A 23335-nucleotide genomic window follows, 5' to 3' on the forward strand; every position below is an offset into this window, starting at 1 on the left:
ATCTGCCTGGCGCCAGGATTTTGTTTTATATTGACCCAATTTTAATAATTAATAAAAAACTATATTTCTCATTGTCTGTTTTACAAGTGGCCCTTGAACAACACACCAAACTTACCATCGTTAATAATGCTTACTTGACCTTGTGTGAGGGTCCAGTATGGCAATGTGGGAAGACCCTGAACTCACTTCCTCCATGGATACACGGAGTCAACACCCATATAGAGAACAATTCCTCTTAAGGAGCTTGAGGGGTGACTGAACAACTTATATACAACAAAAGATAAAGGGACCACAGAGAAAAATGGCAGGAGACACGGTAACCTTGGGAACCCCAGCCCCAAGGCTGCAAAGTGCAGTGAGTCTATAATACTGATAGACTGGGAACAAATTCATCTGCCCTGGGCCACAGGGAAAAAAAAAGCCACAGATAAAGAGTTCAAAGACAGTTCTCTCCAGACTGTAGAGAAGAGTGGATGAAGTTAGTGAGATCTTCAACAAATAGAAAATACAAAAATAGAACTAATCATAGTTGAAGAATACAATAAGTGAAGTGAAAAACACACTGGGGAGAATCAACATCAGATTGGCAGATGCAGAAGAATGGGTCAGTGATCTGGAAGACACGGAAATGGAAAGCAACTAAGCAAAACAGCAAAAGAAGAAAAAAAGAATGAAAATAAAATCAGGACAGATTAAGGGATCTCTGAGACAACATCAAGTATACTAACATTAGCATCATAGGGATTCCAGAAAAAGAAGAGAGAAAGCGGCAGAAAACTTATGGGAAGAAAAAACAGGTGAAAATTTGGCTAATCTGGGGAAGAAAACAGACATACAGTTCCAGGAAGTACAGAAAGACCCAAATAAGATGAACACAAGGAGGTACACCAAAACAAATAATTAAAATGTCAAAGATTAAAGATAAAGAGAATCTTAAAAGCAGCAGGAGAAAAGGGACTAGTTATGTCCAAAGGAAATCCCATAGTTATCAGCTGATACTTCAGCAGAAAATGTGCAGGCCAGAAGTGGGTCATTCAAAATCCTGGAAAAAAAAAAACCTACAACCAAGAATACTATATCTGACAAGGTCATCATTCAGAATAAAAGGAGAAATAAACAGTTTCCCAAACAAAAGTTAAAGGAGTTTACCACTGCTAAGCTGACCTTATAAGAAATGTTAAAGGGACTTACTTAAATGGAAAAAAAAAAAAGGTCCTAAGTAGAAGAAAAATGTAAAAGGAAAATATTCATGAGCAAAAGGAAACTTACAATAAAGTTTGTAGACCAATCACAGGTAACACTAGTACAAAGGTTAAAAGACAAAAGTAATAAAATCAATTATATCAAAAAAATTAGGGACTCAAAATAAAAAGATGTAAATTATGGCAATATATACATAAAATGGGGGAAGAAGACTATAGTGCTTTTAGAATGTGTGTGAACTTGAGTGACTGATGAGGGAGCAGGAGGTAGGCTGAGAACAAAGCATAAGCTTAGCACACACCCCACCCCCACAGATGGGATATGTGTGATATTCCTTGGACACTCCCAGCTACCCAAAAATGGGAAAGGACAAAAAAAAAAAAAAAAGTCAAACTGCTAACAGTCTCTACCAGTTTACCAGAAAAAGGCAGTATCATCATAGCTTAAAGTCCAGGAACTCCCTACTGTCTTAATGTTAATGTCTTGCTGGAGGGGAAAACAACTTTAGCTTAATAATAGCTAGACCTCCAGTAAATCTTTAGCAAGTGAAAGTCTCTTTGGAAACTCCCTCTTGATCCGGACTCCATAAAATAGATTGTCCCCCACAGTACAGCTCTTCCTGCCCAGAGGTCCTGTCTCTGTCCTTTAATAAAATCACCGTTTTGCACCAAAGACGTCTTCAAGAATTCTTTCTTGGCAGTCAGCTCCGGATTGCCCCTATCACCTCAAAACTTCGTCAAGACCATCAATTAATAGAGACTACTATATATTTAGATTATATATGAATCACATAGTAAACATATGTGAAAAACCTGTACTAGACGGCAAAAAAATAAAGAGAAAGGAATCCAAGCATAACACTAAAGAAAGTCATCACAAGGGCACCTGGGTGGCTCAGTCAGTTAAGCATCCGATTTCAGCTCAGGTCATGATCTCAGGGTCCAGGGGTTCCAGCCCCGCCTTGGGCTCTATGCTGACAGCTCAGAGCCTGGAGCCTGCTTCAGATTCTGTGTCTCCCTCTCTGGCCCTCCCCTGCTCACACCCTATCTCTCTCAAAAAATAAACATTAAAAAAAAATTTTTTTTTAAGTCATCAAAGAAAGAGAACAAGAGGAATAGAGAAGAAATACAAAACAACAGTAACAATGAACAAAACTGCACTAAGTACATACCAATTAATAACTTTAGATGTAAATGGCCTAACTGCTCCAATAAAAAGGTATTTTTAAATCCAGATTAAAAAAACCCCATCTCAGGCGCCTGGGTGGCGCAGTCGGTTAAGCGTCCGACTTCAGCCAGGTCACGATCTCGCGGTCCGTGAGTTCGAGCCCCGCGTCGGGCTCTGGGCTGATGGCTCAGAGCCTGGAGCCTGTTTCTGATTCTGTGTCTCCCTCTCTCTCTGCCCCTCCCCCATTCATGCTCTGTCTCTCTCTGTTCCAAAAATAAATAAATAAACGTTGAAAAAAAAAAAAAAGAACCATCTCTATGCTACCTACAGGAGACTCACTTCAGACCTAAAGACACAAGCATACTGAAAAAAATATTCCCATCATTCAGGGATGATAAAAAAAAAAGATATTCCTGGCATGCCTGGGTGGCTCAGTCGGTTAAGCGGCCGACTTCTGCTCAGGTCATGATCTCGAGGTCCGTGAGTTCGAGCCCCGCGTCGGGCTCTGTGCTGACAGCTCAGAGCCTGGAGCCTGCTTCGGATTCTGTGTCTCCCTCTCTCTGACCCTCCCCCGTTCATGCTCTGTCTCTCTCTGTCTCAAAAATAAACATTAAAGAAAATTTAAAAAAAGATATTCCTTCCATGCAAATGGAAGCAACAAAAAAGCCATGGTAGCAATACTTTCATCAGACAAAAATACACTTTAAAACAAAGACTATATAGCAAGAGACAAAGAAGGATACTACGTAAAGATAAAGGGACAAATCCTACAAGACGAGGTAACAATTATAAATACCTATGCAACCAATATAGGAGCACCTAAATACATTCAACAAACATTAACAGATATAAAGGTAGAAACTCACAAATATTAAGACATAAAGGTAGAAATACAGTAATATGGTTGGTCTGAAACACAATACAGAATCTTCAGTTTGAAAAGTACCTGGGGGCTACATGAAAAACATGTATTTACTAATCTAAGAACATGCCCTGGAGGAATAGGGATCTTCAGGAGATTTTTCCAGGAAGAAAAGTGCTGGTACTGCCATTTCTCTTCCCCTCCCCCCAGGCTAGATAGGACACTTGTGGGAGCCAGTGCTAATATTCTCCATCTATCTTGCTAACATGATAGGTCCTGCCCCAAGCAACTCACCAGCAACAGCAGGTGTCCCTCCAAAGCAGGTCCTGCCCTACCACACCCTGCAAGCAACTCTCAGCTGAGACGGGTACCACCACTCCAAAGTGACTCCTGCCCTTGGAGAGGTGGGGAGACAACCCCACACACTGGAAAGCCTACAGTTCCTGCAGCTAGTCCTCTTTGCTAGCTGCCCATGGATCAAATCTTGCCATGTTGGGTATGCCTGCAGCTGTGACAGAGAGGCAGATTGAAGACACCTGGTCTGACTATTGCTCCCATCCATCAGTATGCCTGTGGCGGCCTCAGAGAAACCTCTCAACAAAAAATATGCTGCTGGTGCGGAGCCTGCTTGGGATTCTCTCTCCCTCTCTCTCTCTGCCCCTCCCTGTTCTCTTTCTCTCTCAAAATAAATAAACCTAAAGAAAAAAAAAAAGACAAAGGGTGATGGAATGAATAAAAAAGCAAGACCCATCTCTATGCTGCCCACAAGGGACTCATTTCAGTCCTAGACACATGCAGACTGAAGGTGAAGATATAGAAAAAGCATTTATCATGCAAATTGAGAGAATAATAAAGGATAGCAATACTTATATCAGACAAAATACTTTTGAAAACAAAGACTTTAATGAGACAAAGAAGGACAGTATGCAATCACTCATAAAGGGAACAATCCAATAGGAAGTTATAAAAGTTGTAAATATTTATGCACCAAACATATATAAACCAGCTAATCACAAACATAAAGTAAGTAACTGCTAGTAATGCAGTAAGAGTAAGGTACTTTAACACCTAACTTACATAAATGGATAGACCATCCAAACAGATAATCAACAAAGAAACAGTGGTTTTGAATGAAACATTGGACCAGATGGATCTAACTTATATATTCAGAGTATTCCATCCCAAAACAGCAGAATACACATTCTTTTCATGTACACATGAAACATTATCCAAAATAGATCACATTTTAGGCTACAAAATCAGTCTCAACAAATTCAAAAAGATCAGAGTCATACCATGCATCTTTTCTTTTTTTTTTTTTTCAACGTTTATTTATTTTTGGGACAGAGAGAGACAGAGCATGAACGGGCGAGGGGCAGAGAGAGAGGGAGACACAGAATCGGAAACAGGCTCCAGGCTCTGAGCCATCAGCCCAGAGCCCGACGCGGGGCTCGAACTCACGGACCGCGAGATGGTGACCTGGCTGAAGTCGGACGCTTAACCGACTGCGCCACCCAGGCGCCCCCCCATGCATCTTTTCTTACCACAATGCTATGAAACTAGAAAGCAACCAGAAGAAAAAATCTGGAAAGACCACATACACATGAAGGTTAAATATGCTACTAAACAATGAATGGATCAACCAAGAAATCAAAGAGGAAATAAAAAATACACGAAGACAAATAAAAATACAACAGTCCAATATCTTTGGGATGCAGCAAAAGCTGTTCTAAGGGAGAAGTTGATAGCTATACAGGCCTACCTCAAGATGCAATAAAAATCTCAAACAACCTAACCTTACACCTAAAGGAGTGAGGAAAAAAACAAAACTCAAGCCAGTATAAGGAAGGAAATAATAGAGATTAGAGCAGAAATAAACAAAATAGACACTACAAAAAACAATAGATCAATGAAACCAGGAGCTGGTTCTTTGAAAAAAATCAACAAAATTGATAAATCTTTAGTCTGACTCATTAAAATAAAGAGTGAGAAAGAAGACTCAAAAAGAATGAGAATTAAAAGAGAAGGAATAACAACTGACACCACATAAATATAAAAGATTATAATATTATGAAACATTATATGCCAACAAACTGGTCAACCTAAAAGAAATAGATAAATTCCCAGAAACACGTAACTTCCCAAAACTGAATCAGGAAGAAAATAGAAAATTTGAACAAACTGATCACTAGCAATAACATTGAATCAGTAATCAAAAAACTTCCAACAAACAAAAGTCTAGGACCAGAAGCCTTCACAGGTGAATTCTACTAAACATTTAAAAAAAGAGTTTATACCTATTCTTCTCAAAGCTATTTCAAAAAACAGGAAAGAAAGCTTCCAAATTCATTTTATGAGCATTACCTTGATACCAAAACCAGATAAAGATGGTACAAAGAAAGAACTAGAGGCCAGTACCTCTGATGAACATAGACACAAACATCCTCAACAAAATATTACCAAGAAAGACAGCTTACAAATTCATTTAATGAGCATTACCCCAATACCAACACCAGATAAAGACACTAAAAGAACTACAGGTGAATATCTCTGATGAACAAAGATGCAAATATCCTCAACAAAAATTATGGAACTGAATCCAACAATACATTTAAAAAAGCATCCATCACAATCAAGCGGGGTTTATTCCTGGGTTGCAAGGGTAGTTCAATATTTGCAAATCAATTACGGTGATTCATCCCATCAAAAGAGAAAGGATAAAAACCATATGATCATTTCAATAGATGCAGAAAAAGCATTTGACAAAGCACAACATACATTCATGATAAAAAGCCTCACTAAAATAGGCTTAGCGGGAACATACCTGAAGACAATAAAGGCCATGTATGAAAAACCCACAGCAAACATCATACTCAGTGATTAAATACAGAGCTTTTCCCCTAAGATCAGGAATAAGACAAGGATGTCCACTCTTCCCACTTTTATTCAACACAGTACTGGAGGGTGTACACAGCAGCCAGACAAGAAAAAGAAATAAAAGGCATCCAAACTGGTAAGGAAGAAGAAAAACTTTCACTATTTGTAGTTGGGTTTTTTTTTGTTGTTTTTGTTTTTTTTAATTTTAGAGAAAGAGCATGAGTTGAGGAGAAGGGCAGAGGGAGAGAAATAGAGAATGTTAAGCTCCATGCTCAGCACAAAGCCCACTATGGGGTTTGATCCCACAAACCTGGGATCATGACCTGAGCTGAAATCAAGAGTTAGATGCTCAACTGACTGAGCCACCCAGCCACTCCAAACTTTCACTATTTATAAATGACATGATACTACATATAGAAAATCCTCAAGACTCCACCAAAAAACCCTACTAGAATTGATAAATGAATTCAGTAAGATTGTAGGGTACAAAAATCAATGCACAGAAATCTGTTACATTTGTATACACTAATAAAGAAGCAGCAGAAAGAGAAATTAAGAAAACAATTCCATTTACAATTGCACCAAAAAGTATAAAATACCTAAGAATAAACTTAATCAAGGAGGTAAAAGTCCTATTCTCTGAAAACTATAAAGAATTGATTAATGAAATCGAAGATTACAGATAAAAAAGTAAAGACAGTCTGTGCTCATGAATTGGAAGGAACAATATTGTGAAAATTTCTATACCACCCAAAGCTATCTATACATTTATTGCAATCCCTATCAAAATACCAACAGCTTTTTTCATAAAACTAGAACAAATAATCCTAAAATGGAAATCCCAAAAAATCCTAAAATGGAAAAACAACAACAACAAAAACAACAAGACCCTGAGTAGCCAGAGCAATCTTGAAAAAGAAGAACAAAACTGGAGGTATCACAATCCCAGGTATCAAGATATATTACAAAGCTGTAGTTATCAAAGCAGTATGGTACTGGCACAAAAACAGACAATGGAACAGAATAGAAAGCCCAGAAATAAACCCATAATTATATGGTCAATTAACCTTCAACAAAGGAGGCAAGAATATACAATGGGAAAAAGTCAGTTTCTTCAACAAATGTGGTAAGAAAACTGGACAGCTATATTTAAGAAAGAATCAGGACCACTTTCTCACACTATACACAAAAGTAAACTAAAAACAGATTAAAGACCTAAATGTGAGACCTGAAAACATAAAAATCTTAGAAGAGAACACAGGCAGTAAATTCTTTGATATTGGCCATAGCAATATTTGTCTAGATATGACTCCTGAGGCAAGGGAAACAAAAACAAAAATAGGGGTGCCTGGGTGGCTCCGTCAGTTGAACATCCAACAGGATCAGGTCATGATCTCAAAGTCTGTGAGTTTGAGCCCCGTATCAAGCTTGTCTCTCTTTTAAATGTTTTTAATTTAAAAAAAAAAAAGCAAAAATAAACTATTGGGACTACATCAAAATAAAAAGCTTCTGCACAATGAAGGAAACAATCAACAAAACTAAAAGGCAACCTATGGAATGGGAGAAGATATTTGCAAATTACATGTCAGATAAAGGGCTAGTATCCAAAAATAAAAAGGACTGATACCACTCAACACACACACAAAAAACTGAATAATCCAATTAAAAATGGGCAGAAAACATGAGCAGACATTTCTATAGAAAAGACACACAGGGTGTGTGCCTGGGTGGCTCAGTCAGTGGAGCATCCAACTCTTGATTTTGGCTCAGTTCATGGTCGCAGGGTCATGGGATGGAGCCCTGTTTCAGGCTCTGCACTGAGCGCAGAGCCTGCCTGCTGGCTCGCTCTCTCTCTTTCTCTCTCTCTCTCTCCTGCCCCTCTCCCCTGCTCATGCTCTCTCTCTAAAAAAAAAAAAAAAAAAGACAGAGAGAAAGAAAGACATACAGGTCAGCCTGTATGTCTGAACCTCCAACAGTATGGAGGTTCCTTTAAAAAATTAAAAACAGAATTACTATGCGATCTGGTAATTCCACTACTGGGTATTTACCCAAAAATATAAAAACACTAATTTGAAAAGATATATACACTCCTATGTTTACTGCAACATTATTTACAATAGCCAAACTATGGAAGCAGCCCAAGTGTCCATTGATAGATAAATGGATAAAAAAATGTGGTATATATACATATAGTTGAATAATAGCAATAAAATCTTGCCATTTGCAACAACATGGATGGAGCTAGAGAGTATAATGCTAAGTGAAATAAGTCAGTCAGAGAAAGACAAATATCATATGATTTCACTCATTTGTATAGTTTAAGAAAACAAATGAATAAAGAATAAAAGAGACCAAAAATAAAAAGACTCTTAACTATAGAAAGCAAACAGATGATTACCAGAGGGGAGAAGGGTGGGAGGATGGGTGAAATAGGTGATGGGGATTCAAGCATGTACTTATCATGATGAGGTAACGTACAGAAATGTTGAATCACTATATTGTACACCTGAAACTAATATAACACTGTTAACTATACTGGAATTATAATTTATTTTTTTTTTTTAATGTGCATTTTTGAGAGAGAGAGAGAGAGAGAGAGCAAGCGAGCATGAGTGGGGGAGGGGCAGAGAGAGATGGAGACACAGAACCCGAAGCAGGCACCAGGCTCTGAGCTGTCAGCACACAGCCCTATGCAGGGCTTGAACTCATGGACTGTGAGATCATGACCTGAGCCAAAGTTGGACACTTAACCAACTGAGCCACCCAGATGCCCCAGCTATACTGGAATTATTATTTAAAACACACAAAGATATTTCAAAGTAAGCGGACTACAAAGAATGCCTGCATAAACAAACATCTGAGATTAAAAAAAAAAGAGAGAGAGACCAATTGAATTTACATTTATTTATTTATTTTGAGAGAGAGAGACAGAGAGAGAGAGAGAGAGACACAGAGAGAGGTGGGGGAGGAGGAGGAGAGAGAGAAGAAAGAGAGAATCCCAAGCAGCTGACAGCACAGAGCTTGATGCGGGGCTTGAACTCACAAACCGTGAGATCATGCCCTGAGCCAAAATCAAGAGATGGATGCTTAACTGACTAAGTCACGCAGGTGCCCCCAATTGGTATCTCTTGAATAACTTTTCCTGAAAGAAGGGATTTATTTTGGGGGTTAATAAAGTCAAGTTTGTTTAGTGTTATCAAATGGCATAAAGGAACTAACAAAATGACTGTACAAAAGGAATGTCACATATTCTTTAAAAAGTTTTGTTAAATTTTATTAATCAATTTAATACTGATAATAAAATAACAGACATCAAAACCAATGATGAAAAAAAAAAGAGGAACTTCATATGGAAAATAGCTTTTTAAAGGAACCAATGATAAAAAGAAATACAAATCTCAAACAACAAGCTTATACCTACAGGAACTAAAAAAAGAAGAACAAACAAAGCCAAAGCTAACAGAAGAAAGAAAGAAATATTAGAGCAGAAAGAAATGAAATAGAGATTAAAAAAACACAAGAAAACAAAAACCAGAAAAGATCAATGAAGCCAAGGGCTGCTTCTTTGAAAAAATAAGCAAAATTTATAACTCTTTAGCCGGAATCATCAATAAAAAAAATATTGATCTCAAATAAAATCAGAAATGAAGCAGAATAACTAATGACATTACAAAAATACAAAGGATTAGAAGAGAATATTGGATAAATTTCTAGAAATACAATTCTCCAAAACTGAACCAGGAAGAAATAGAAAATCTGAACAGACCAATTACTAGTAATAAAATTCAATCAGTAATAATAAAAACTCCCAACAAAAGTCAGAACCAGGCCGGCATTACCCTGATACCAAAACCACATAAAGACACTACAAAGAAAACTAACAGGCCAATATTTCTAGTGAATATAGATGCAAAAATACTTAACATTATTAGCAAACTGATATCAACAAGACATTAAAAAGATCATTCAACAATCGAGTGGGATTTATTCCAGGTATGCAACAGTGGTTCAAAATTCGCAAATCAAGCAACATGATACATCACATCGACATGATACAAGGGAAAGGATAAAAACCATATGATCATCTCTATAGATGTAGGAAAAACATCTGACAAAATATAACATCCATTCATGATTAAAAACTCTCAACAAAGTAGGAAACATCCCTCAACATATGAAAAGCCCACAGCTAACATCATACTCAATGGTAAAAAACTGAAAGATTGTCTTTAAGATCAAGAAGTAGACAAGGATGTCCACTCTTACCACTTTTATTCAACATAATACTGAAGTCCTACTTGCCTACTTGCGTCAATTAGACAGGAAATAAAATCATCCAAATTGATAAGGAAGAAGTAAAACTTTCACTATTAGCAGATGACATGATACTGTATGTAGAAAACCATTAAGATTTTACCAAAAAATGATCAAAGTAAGTGAATTCAGTAAACTTGCAGGATACAAAACTAATTACAGAAATCTGTTGCATTTCTATACACTTATAATGAAGTAGCAGAATGAGAAGTTAAGAAAACAATCCCACTGACAATTATGCCAAAAAGAATAAAATACCTAGGAATAGATTTCACCAAGGAGGTGAAATACTTAAACTCTGAAATCTATAAGATACTGATGAAAGAAATTGAAGACAACACAAACAAATGGAAAGGTATACCATGTTTAGGAACTGGAAGAATTAATATTGTTAAAATGTTCATACTGCCCAAAGCAATCTACAGATTTAATGTAATCTCTATCAAAATACCAATAGTATTTTTCACAAAACTAGAACAAACAACCCTAAATTTGTATGGAACCACAAAGAGCCAAAGCAATTTTGACAAAGAAAAACAAAACTAGAAGTATCACAATTCCAGGTTTCAAGATATACTATAAAGCCACAGTAATCAAAACAGCATGGTACTTGCACAGAAATAGACACATAGATCATTGGAACAGAGAACCCAGAAATAAACCCACACCTAAATGGTCAATTAATCTATGACAAAGTCAAAACTTTACAATGAGGAAAGGCAGTTTCTTCAACAAATGAAAGCTGGACAGTTACATACAAGAAGGAAACTGGACCACTTTCTTACACCATACACAAAAATAAACTCAAAATGGACTGAAGACCTAAATGTGACACCCAAAACCATAAAACTCCTAAAAGAAAGCACAGGCAATATGTTTTAGACACTGCTTTTCGCAACATATTTATGAATATATCTCCTGAGGCAAGGGAAACAAAAACAAAAATAAACTTTTGGGACTACACCAATATAAAAAGATTTTACACAGCAAAGAAAAACATCAACGAGACAAAAAGGCAACCTACTGAATGGGAGAAGATATTTAAAAATGATTTCTCAGATAAGGAATAAATATCCAAAATATATAAAGGACTCTTACAACTCAACACACAAAAAAATTCAATCTGATTAAAATTGGGCAGAGGCCTGAATGGACATTTCTCCAAAGAAAATATATAGGTGGCAAACAGACACATGAAAATATACTCAACATCACTCATTATCAGGGAAATGCAAATCGAAACAACAATGAAATATCACCTTATACCTGTCAAAATGGCTAAAATAAAAAGACAGGAAATAACAAGTGTCGGCGAGGAGGTGGAGAAAAGAGAACCCTCACACTGCTGGTGTGAATGTAAATTGGTGCAACCACTATGGAAAACAGTATGGAGGCTCTTCAAAAAATTCAAAATAGAAATACCACATAATCCAATAATTCTACTATTTGGTATTTACCCAAAGAAAATGAAAATACTAAGTGGAGAAGATATACACACCTTTTGTTCACTGCAGCAATTAACTAACATATGGAAGCAATCTAAGTGTCCATCAATAGATGAATATAGAAGAAAGATGTGGTGTGGTATGGAATGGAATGGAATGGAGTATTACTGAGCTATTATAAAAAAGAAGATCTTGCCATTTGCAACAACATGGATGGACCTAAAGGGTACTATAGTAAATAAAAGTAAATAAAATAAGTAAGGCAGAGAAAGACACATACACTTATATGTGAATGTAGAAAAACAAAACAAAGAAAACAGACTCAGATATCCAGAGAACTGGTGGTTTTCAGAGGTGGGGAATGGGCAAATGGGTGAATTAGGTGAAGGGGATTAAGAGGTATAAACTTCTCGTCATAAAATAAATAAATCGTGGAGATGAAAAGTACAGCACATGGGGTACAGTCAATAATACTGTAATAACGTTGAATGGTTATAGATGTGCTAACAACAGTTTTTGTGGTAAGCATTAGCTAATGTGTAGAATTGTCCAATCACTATGTTGTGCATCTGAAACTAATATAATATTGAGTATCAACTATACGGAAATAATAAAAAAAAATTTTTTTTAAATGCTTATTCGATGATGGGCAAATCTTTGTGCTCAGAAGATATTCACTGACGATCCATCCATAGGTGAATCTATGGCTTCATGCATCCATGAAGAAAATGGATTTCAGAAATTTGTACTTAAGGTTATCTGAGCTTGCCTCTCTTGGAGTAGTTGACTTTGTTTACTGTGCAAATGCCCCTCTCTCTCTACATCACACTTGCCTGACAGGAACCCCATATTGGGCTACAGCCACCTCTGGCCTACTCCATGCCCACACCCAGACAGCTCGGCACGACTGGTCCTCCTTGAAATTCACGAGCCCAGATCTTCAAGGGGCCTGCAGCGGCGCACAATGCCAGGTCCATGCATCCCCCACACTTCCAACACCTCCGCTCTTCTCCTTCTCCGACCTGATGACTTTGTCTCTTTCACTGAGAGCACAGAAGCAGGGAGAATTTCCAGGGGCTCCCGCCAGGATATCCAGCCCCCTATCAGCAACTATGCCATTGCTTGTCTGCCCTCCCTCCAGGTGAACTCCTCACATTCCTGTCTAAAAGCAGCTCCTAGATTGATCCTATTCTCTTGCTTACTCAAAGATAGGAACTCCAACAATTCTTCCTTTGCTTTCCTGTAAGTCCTACTTTGCCCCTCTCGACTGGATTTTTCTCAGCACCACATAAATATGCTGTTAAATCTCCCAGCCTAAAAATACAACAGAAAACAAACTCTCTTTCAACCCTATGCTCACCCATCCTGTAGCTATGGCCCCTTGTTTTCTGTTGATCCTCGTGTGCAGGATGGTTTAGTGTTGATCTGGCTGTATTTCATGGATGTGAGACACACAAAAAAACTTCCATGCTGTTCTGCCATCTTGGCTCCTCCGCCCCTTCTTTCTTATACTCCCCTTTACAGCTAAATTCCTTGAAAGAGATGGAATGTCTATTTCTCTTTTCCCAGTCTCTCCCAACATATTCCGCTCAGGCTTTTGCCTGCAATGTGCCAGTGAGATAGCTCTTGACAAGCTCTCCAATGACTTCTGACAGCCTAAATCAAATGGTCAGTCTCAGGCCTCTTCACACACAATTCTCCAGCAGCACTGGATACAGCCAAGCCTCATCCTTAAAACACCTTCTTTTCTTATATCTTCAACCTCTAAAGTTACAAGTGTAGCAGGACTCTCTCAATACAGACCTTCTTTTCTCTATCTACACATTCTCTGTGATGTCATCCACTTTTGTGGCTTTAAATACTACACATGTGGTAGTTTAGTAGAATTTAGAATGCCCCAAATCAAGCTAATTTCTTCCCAGATCTGTTGCTCCTGCAGCCTTCCCCAGTCAGTAAATGAAGACTCTGTCCTTCCAGTTACTCAGGCCAAAGTTATAAGACTTTTCTCATTCTCCGTGACTTTTTTCTCCGTGACTTTTCTCATTCTCAGATATACCCACATCAACAAATAGGGTTGGTCTAACTTCAAAATATATAAAGAATCCAAACACTTTTCACCACCTCCATGGCTACCACCTGGTCCAAGGCACCCCCAGACCTTGCCTAGATTTTTGCAATACTTTGCTGGTCTCCCTGACTCCGCTCTTGTCTCTGTGTGGTCTGGTGTCAACATAGCAGCCACAATGATGGTATTGTAAGTCAGGTTGGGCTAAAAACCTCTGAAGAGTAAAATACAAGGTCCTTCCACTGGCCTGCGAAGCCTTACAGGAACTGGTCCTCTCCATTTGATTTCATTTCCCAGTACCCTCCCCTTGCTGACTCTGTTCCAGCCACAGTAGCCTCACTGCTATTTCTCCAACCCATCAGCCACATTGATGCTTCAGTTCCCTGCCTGAAAAAAATCTTCCCTTGTGGAGGCTTGGCTCACTCACTTCTCCCAGGCCTCTGCCCCACCGTCACCCTGCTCAAATTAGAGGGGCCTTATTTTAGACAATATAAGTAGTAATTCTAACAACACCTTGCATTCCCTTCTCCCTTACTTTTTTCTATAGCAATTACTACCACCTTTTGACACATATTAATTATTTATTAGTTCACCATCTTTTGTCTTCTCTCACTAGAGTTTCAATGAGGGCAGCTACACTGTGTTTTTTCTTCACTGCTATGTCCACAGTCTCTAAAACTATACCTGGCCCATTGCAGGCACAGAAATATTTATTGAATGAATGAAACTGTTGGCATAAAATTAGAAATTCACATTAATTTAGTTTTAGAAAACTGCATTGGTTGTATCTCTTATGACATAAAAATGACTTTCAGTGTTTTTCTTACCCATTGGTTAACACTGCTGAGCTGTGCCATGTAGTAATGTAAAAACTGGGTTGTCTTTTCCCACATCACATAAGAGCCACCAAGAAAAGCCAAATCCCAAATGGGTCTCAGAGAGGGATCAATATGTCCATGGCTATCTGAGAGAAAGAAAACGAAAACACATTTGTGTTATGACATTTTGGGGACAAAATTTCAAATGTTTCAATACTGAAATAGGGGCGTAACCTTAAGTCACATCCGTCATCTCTTAGAGCAAGACCTTGAGCTGGACACATGACTTGTTCTTACCTGTTTCCACATCATATGAAGATTTATGTGCTTTAATTTGTCCTACTGAGTAAAGCTACTATAAAAATCTTATTTGCTGTACTATATTAATGTACTATATTAGTACACCAGTATAGTATACTAGTACAAATGTATGATATTAAGGCAAAGTAAGAGCTATAATGATACTCAAAGTTGAAGTCTTGTTAGTTGAGAAGCATCTTTAAATTAGATGGAAAAGTCTATCAATTATTTTTGCTACCTTACCTTCTGTCTGGGTCTACAGTCAATGCGATGGTCTTTGCCAATCTCCAAATATCTTTATCTGATCATTGGCTTTAAAGCTAATCAATGAATTGGTAGTATTTCTGTCAGTGATTTTGAACACATGCAGAAATCAAGAGGGTTTTTTCTGTGGTATTGTTTTTGGAATTGCAATCTTTTTATTTCAGCAAACACTTATAAAAACCTACTTAACTACACTGCTTGAGGTGGGGTTAGTACATTACATTAACACATTACTTTTTGTGACTTTTAGGAACTCAAATTTTAGCAAGTGATTAATTTATGAGATAACTGCTCATGGACCAACATTTCATGAAAAATGGTGGAGATATTCTTGGCTTAAATATAAGCCCAATAATAGTATAATATGTAAGGAATAAGAACAAACTTACTAGGAAATTAATCCTTCTTGGTAAAATAATTAGCATAAATTCTTCTTTGTACTGTAGAACTTGGCTGGTTTGTAATGGTAATCAATTCAAAGATCATTCACAGACTGCAGGGGTGATGGGAGGGACACGAAGATGGGTCCCTACCCTCTACTTGTCGACAGTGCAGAAACACAGCTGATACCTTCCGCAAGAGAAGGAGGATCAAAGATCTGATAGAGCACATGGAAGGGAGAGGGACCTTTGGGCTGGAGAGATGTGGGGCAAACTTCACAGGGATGAGATTTGAGCTGAGCCCTGGATTCCTGTTGTGTATGTAGGGATGGGAGGGAGACAGTGAAAGCTTCCTTCATCCAGCTCCCCATCACATGATTCATCTTCCAGTGCCATTGTGAGTTCAACAAAACCCATTACTAGAAAGCAAGTCGGTTACCCCAAACACTGTGAACAGCGTGGACAATTGGAAGTACAAATGCTGGCAGTGCTACTATAGAATCACTCAGGTGACAGGACTCTGGCTGGTTGTCCCAGGTCTTCAGTCTTTTCCTTTGTAGAGTACTTGGGCTCATGTACAGGAAGTTTGTAAATTCATCAGAAAAAGTGAAAACTGTACTCATAAAAAAAAAAAAAACAAAAAACCACAAATACCTTTTTTGGGGAAAAATAGTTTGGAGCAAGGATATCCTGAAATGGATTTAGATAGCCTCACCTAGCAACTGTAGAGCAAGCTGGACTACAAAACCCCAACGTCCTGGAGGAGTAAATGCTGAATAGAAGCTGCTGGGATTTGAACTGGTTAATCCGAGGAGATTGCCACAGTTTTGACTGACTTTTGTCTAAAACCAAGCCTTTTCCATTTTAATAGTTTTACAGACAAGCTATAAATAGTGCCATCATATGCTTCTGCTGAATTTAAAATGACAACAGAGGGGCGCCTGGGTGGCTCAGTCAGTTGAGTGTTTGACTTCAGGTCATGATCTCACAGTTCATAGGTTCAAGCCCCATGTCGGGCTCTGTGTGGACAGCTCAGAGCCTACTTCAGATTCTGTTTTTCCCTCTCTCTCTGCCCCTCCCCCTGCTTGCTCATGCTCTGTCTGTCTCTCAAAAGTAAACATTAAAAATAATTTTAAAAATGCTAACAGAACTTGTAAATTCTGTTAATAAAAAGGTGCCCTCTATTAAAAAAATTTTTGGAGCTTCAAGCCACATTAAGTTACATTGTTACAGAATGATTCTTGTGGGCACATAGGACTTATTAACTGAACATAATGCAGTTTATCTGCACTATCATAAAGTATCCAGGGGCGCCTGGGTGGCTCAGTTGGTTAGGCATCCGACTTTGGCTCAGGTCATGATCTCACGGTTTGTGAGTTTCAGCCCCGAGTCAGGCTTGCTGCTGCTTCAGAGCCTCTGTTCCCCCCCCCCCTCTCTCTCTGCTCCTCCCCTAGTTGCACATGTGTGCCTGCGAGTGCACTTTCTCTCCCTCACAAAAATAAATAGTTCCAAAAAAGAAAAAGTGTCCAAAACCTAGTGATCCTATAGCAAATATTCAAAGAAAAGGTCCTATACAATTTCTAAAATTTGTGTTCTAAGGAAAATATATAAAATCTTATTTCCCCAGCCAATGCTAAAAGAGAAAAAAAAATCCCGAAATAACTGTAGATTTTAAGCATTAGTCATTAGCCCATTTATTTCAGACACTACTAAATACACACAAATTCTACCACGATATAAGATTTGAATTGTTCCTCATAATTCTTTGGAACAGAATTCAAGCGGAGTTGTCAGAGAATTACTATGAGAAACATCCTAAAGCTTCTGAATTTTAGAAAGGCAAGGAGCAGTATTCTGCCTGCAGGTTTTTTTTTTTTTTTTAATGTTTATTCATTTTTGAGAGACAGAGATAGACAGAGCATGAGCAGGGGAGGGGCAGAGAGAGAGGGAGACACAGAATCTAAAGCAGGCTCCAGGCTCTGAGCTGTCAGCACAACCCGGATGCGGGGCTCGAACCCACGGACTGTGAGATCATGACCTGCACTAAAGCCCGACGCTCAACCGACTGAGCCACCCAGGCGCCCCTGCCTGCAGGTTTTTAAGAACACTTGGTCTCCACAAATGGACAGAGCACGGACGCACTCAGGAGTGAAGACCTCCGGTCCTTCCACGTTGACACGGGTCTGTTGTAGTTGCTGGGCAAACGAGTGAGCTGCGAGAGAGTGTGGGATGGGGCGGGGGGCGGTGGGGAGCCGCGGTGCTAGAGTGGTCATATGTCGAGCTCAATACCCAAGCACAAGTCCAGAGATGACTTTTGTGGTTTGGAAAATTGGATTTTCCAGTAAGTGCAGTCTCAACGGCTGCCCACATGCTCTCCTGAGCTCCAGAACAAACGAGCTGTGCTTCAGCTGAGTCACTTCAGAGGGCAGGGCTCATTTCTTATTAAAGACGGCACCACTGCCCATTAGCTCTTGACCTAAAAGGAGATAAACCTGATTCCACTGCAGCCTCCAAGCAAGGCCCTGAGACAGGCTGGCTCTCCCAGCCCTGGTGTGGAAGTCTGTGATGGGCACAGTGGGGATCTGGAATGGTGTCTAATCACTTAAAGTTTCCAAAGCCGCTACCAGAAATCTTTAGAAACGTTGCCTCAGGCTTTGGGCTCAACTTGGAAAACTGCACCCCTACGTGCATATCCTAGTACAAAGACCTCTACCTTTTCTTTGAAGGTTCAGCTCTTGCTGAATCTTGCCTAGGATGGGAAGTGGGGAGATTAAAGGGGTACTGATAGCTCTTGAGGGCGTTACTATAGCTTCCTGGAGACAAAGAATAGGAAAAGGATACCTCTGCATTTTGTTTCAGTAACAAGGTCTACCACATTCTGAGTTCAAGTGCCATTATGGGGATAAAAATTTAAATGATCATTCTTTTTCTTTTTAATTTTTTTTTATGTTTTTATTTATTTTTGAGACAGAGAGAGACAGAGCGTGAGCAGGGGAGGGGCAGAGAGAGAGAGAGGGAGACACAGAATCCGAAACAGGCTCCAGGCTCTGAGCTGTCACACAGAGCCCGACACGGGGCTCGAACTCAGACTGTGAGATCATGACCTGAGCCGAAGTTGGATGCCCAACCGACTGAGCCACCCAGGCGCCCCATAAATAATCATTCTTTTTAAGATTTAGCAATTATATATATTCCTTAATATAGAAATTCCAGACACTGATTCATACCAGGCATGCTGACTACATCCAAGGGGGTTTTGAGTTGCTTCATGTGCTTGTAAAGCAGGTAATCCTCCTGTTGTCTTTTGTTCTTCTCAATGAGTCGTGTACAAGTCACATTAATGGCCGGTCTGGGTTTCTGATTCCTGAAAAACACTCGAGCGGAACATTTCCCCAAACGTTCCTCACCGTCCTGAAATAAAGATTTTGCAATTAAACACAATGGCTACTGATCCCTCCCCACCCACTCCAATACACAGATACACAAAAGACTGAGAAATTCCCTATATGTGGCAGGATGCATTGGCATTAATAGATGCAGGAGTCTTGGCTTTGTAGAAAGTGATTTGTGTGCTCACAACTGAATACAACAGTCCTTCACTATTTGCTGTTATTTAAAGTGCTTTCTGACAACCCCCTTATATAATCATGCTGGGCTTACTCCAAAGAAATATCACTGATGTCTATTGAGTACTGCTTGGTTCAAAACTCAAGGTTCTCTACCATGGACCAACAAAATGCTTAGCTGGACCTCAAGCTTGCTAACTCAAACTAAAAGATAACGCTGTCCCCATTAACAAAAATGACAACAGCCTCATACTGCTTTATGAAGTCGGTCCTCCTATTCCAATTTTACAGAGCGAGACACTGAATCTAAAGAGGAATTTACTCCATGTCTCACAGCTAGTAAACGGTAAGCCAGGAATTGAGCTCCTGTCTGTCTGATGCCAGAGCCCTGCCTCTATACTAATTCCATCTCTCTACTCCAGGATCTCATCTGAAAGGAATGTAGGCAGATGCCACCCAAATGGGACTAATTCAAGGGATGTTTTTTGCATTCACATTTAAATGCAGACATCTGAGTATTCTGGGATCATCCTCACTTGGTTTCCAATCCAGAGACATCTGGATCTGGACAACTGGGTGCTGTAAGTAAACATCAAATGTAGGACTCAACTGTCAGACAGTCCTTCTCCATCCTTACAGGTCACAGATTCCTTACCCCAACAACAAAAAAGCCAGGAACCTATTCCCAGAAAATTGCATGTATGCTCGGAGCATCAACACTGGGCCTAGAATTTGAGGAAGTTTGTGGCCACTCGTCATGGCCCCACCCAGACCCATCCATGGGCCCCTAGTTAAGAACTCCTGTTACAGAGTGCTTGGTTGAGCAGTTCACCTCTTTGTACTTTTACAGTTGTTTACACTGGATGGTCGTTTAACCTGGATGGTAACAACCAAAAAAGAAACGCCCAAAACTATTTTGGTTTCAACCAAAAAAGAAACAAAAAAGCACAAACAAATTTCAATCAAAATTGGATCTGCTTAATAAGCCCATTTCTAGCACAGTGCTAACTCAAAAAAACTGAGGTGTGCTTTCCAGTGGTTGACTCCCCTCTCCCCCACCCTGAATCCCCTGAGTGCTAGTTTGAATGAGAAGGAGCTTTGGTGGTACATTAAAATCTGAATTATCGGCACAACATAGAAAAAAGGTGAAGGGGGCATCTGGAAGAGGCTTATGGAAGGCAGAAGAAGAGAGGGCTGGCACACAGTCTCCTTTGATGTCTAAGCCGTTTCCAGGGAAGAGAAAAGGAACCAGTTTTGTTTTCTTTTTACTTTCCTTTTTGTCCCCTCAAAACAGCTCCACAGCTGAATCAAAGCAAAGCACTCTCATCCTCTGAAATGGAACATTTCAATTAGCTAGCTATGCTCTTTACAGAAACCTATTGCCGGTCAAAATGATCTAGGAAATGTTTTCCCTTTAGCTTTAATCTAACTTGCAGTTCGCAATGCTAGGATCAAAGGGGTCTTCTTTAAGCTTTAAGAAAATGCTTAATTCTTAGGTGAAGTAGCAAAGTCAGAATACATTGTTATTTTGTTACAACTTGTCTCTATAGACTGGTAAGCATTCCTCCAGAAGACTCAGTCTGGGTTGCGAGGTGGGGGTCCTGCCCCCCGCCCAACCCCCAGGAAGGAAGCTCTGCCCCCCTGAGACACTTGAATGTGATGCCGCCTGCGCTGACTCAGCACCACACAGAGAGCATCTGGGCTGGTCTTCTCTCCACCCATGTTCCAGCTGCTGACGTCCAGCTTGGCCCAGCACATGGAAGTTCATCTGGCTCTAATTTCTGTGTGAGTCTTCTGTTTACTCCCTTCCCAAGAATGGACGGGTAAAGGAAACTTGGCAAACCATGGCCTGCTCGGTCAGGATTGTAAGGACTAATAATGCCTGTGGCATACGTTGGTACTGCTCTGTGTTTTACAGAAGACTTCTGTATGGAAGCTCCTGGGTTGGCCTCGTGCTAAGTCGGCCCGCTAACAAGAAATGTCACCAGCTGACAGGAGGAAGGCAGGTTGACATTTGAGAGTGAGTCATTCTAAGCATTCAGAGGTGCTAGAAGAGACACCAAGGGGACTGTGAAATTTCCTCCCAGGGGCAAAGGAAGGAGGTGATGGTGGCTCTGTGGGCTGTTTTAAAAGTAGCCCTGCATAAGGCCATGATGTCGAAGGCCTTAAATACTGAGTTCCTGCCCAGCTCCGTTCTCCAGTTCTGGAGAATAGAAAACGAAGCAGAACAAAACAAATGCAAACCTCTGGGTCACTATATATTCAGATTTTCACCTTTTGTTTTTTAAAAATTTTTTAACATTTATTTTTGAGAGAGGGACAGAGTGAGCTGGGGGAGGGGCAGAGAGAGAGGGAGATACGGAATCCAAAGGCGGCTCCAGGCTCTGAGTTGTCAGCACAGAACCCGACGTGGGGCTCGAACTCAGGAGCTGTGAGATCATGGCCTGAGCCAAAGTCAGATGCTCAACCGACTGAGCCACCCAGGCACCCCCAGATTTTCCCCCTTAAAAAAAATAAATCCATAGGAGTTGCTAATTGGATACTTCACCAATTATGGCAGCTTACCTCTGGGTTATAGCGATCTGTGGTAAACACCAGGTCAACCTGACATTCCTTCTTTGGATTAACCTGAAACATAGAAACCGAATCTTAGCCTGTTAGAAGTTCTGTTAACATCTTCCTATCCAAGAATCACTCTCTTGGGATACCATGGCATGCAAATGGCAGCTATAGCATTTATACTGGAATAAAATCAATGACTTTTTAGAAGGAGAGAATATCTCAAATTTTGGTCTCATCATGACACTCTCCTTGGTAGTTTGACACCTACAAAGGGAGGTTGAGAAAGGGAAATGGTTGTACTGAGGCAGCCAGGTGACTTTGTGAGAGCAGCTAGATGAGAAACAGACGCGTGCATGCGGGTTGGGGGTGAGCACCTCTCCACGGCCTTCCCTGGGCGCAGGGCTGCGGCTGTGAGGCAGGTGGGGGCGGCAGGGGTGGTCAACAGGGGAGCCAGGAACAAGGGTGTACCCAGTAATAAATAAGGGGTTTTCTGATGGCGAGAAGTGAAGACAGAGAGGTGGGGCAGGAGTGGCTACTTTCTCTAAGGCTGCTGAGGAGCTGCCCTGAAGGGGGCCTCAGCTGAGCTGGAAGGGACAGCAGGGAAGCAGCCGCCCCCAGACCCAGCGGCAGACAGGACCTGCCAGCGAGTCAGGAAGTCTGGGACAGGATGGAGTACCGACCCTGACGCTGAAGAAGTCCTCAGCTTTATGCCCTCTCCTTCCCCCAGCAGCTTTCACCAGCAGGCACACTTCTAAACTTTGGGAATGCCTGTTTAGCCTTTTAGACTTTGTAATCACTTCCAATGCCTATTTTTAGAGTATACAAAGCCATATCACTGAGGCAATGTAAACGGTTTAGAAGAGCTTTATGCTATTTGCCATTAACCTTTTTTTTTTTTTTTCAGAGAAAAATGATCATTCAGTACAAGGAATATTTTCTAGAGGATATTTCTGCTGCATGGAGCTGAAGTTATTTCATATAGTCTTAAGGTAGACTTTGGAAACATTGATTTCCTTTGAATCTTAGCCCAGGAACACAACAACCAAACAGGACTATGATTTTAAATAGGCAGATATCACCCACTCCTAGTTCAGATCCTTAAAAAATTCTAGAAAGCTGGAGAATGGAGGGATAGGATTCTCTGGCAACTGTTTGTGTAAAGAATATTTAAACATGTGAATGTATAGATGTTCCTGGGGCAGAGGGAGCCCCAAGAGCACTACACAGGGGCAGTTTTTTTAGGGCTCATTTTCAACCTTGAAAAAGTTCTGGTGTAAGTTGAAATATTGATTTCAGTTTACAGAATTCATACACACAAATTTATCTTCACTCTCTTTCACTGTTTGCCGCAGACCATGCCAATCACAGGGTGGGGGTGGAGTGGGGAATGGGATACAAAGAAATACAACATCCAGTCCAGCCTTACCAGAGACCTACTTCTTGTGTGGGAACAGGCAAGTCAAGAGAGACATAGAGTGCTCATCAGTGTGGCTGACAGCTGCACAGGTGCAG

General features: G+C 40.0%; 1 protein-coding gene across 1 annotated transcript in view; it reads right to left on the reverse strand.

Annotated features, from left to right (window-relative positions):
- Nucleotides 1-23335, reverse strand: part of RARRES1 (retinoic acid receptor responder 1) — a 58415-nt gene that overhangs the window by 17814 nt on the left and 17266 nt on the right. Inside the window, exons 4-6 of the mRNA XM_040481129.1 lie at nt 21827-21889; nt 18923-19106; nt 14761-14897 (exon numbers count right to left, since the gene is read on the reverse strand). Coding sequence (XP_040337063.1) covers nt 14761-14897; nt 18923-19106; nt 21827-21889 — 384 coding nt within the window. The remainder of the gene's footprint in view (nt 1-14760; nt 14898-18922; nt 19107-21826; nt 21890-23335) is intronic.

Source organism: Herpailurus yagouaroundi, unplaced genomic scaffold (assembly GCF_014898765.1).
Source record: "Herpailurus yagouaroundi ecotype Mexico unplaced genomic scaffold, PumYag 159, whole genome shotgun sequence".
Lineage (NCBI taxonomy): Eukaryota > Metazoa > Chordata > Mammalia > Carnivora > Felidae > Herpailurus > Herpailurus yagouaroundi.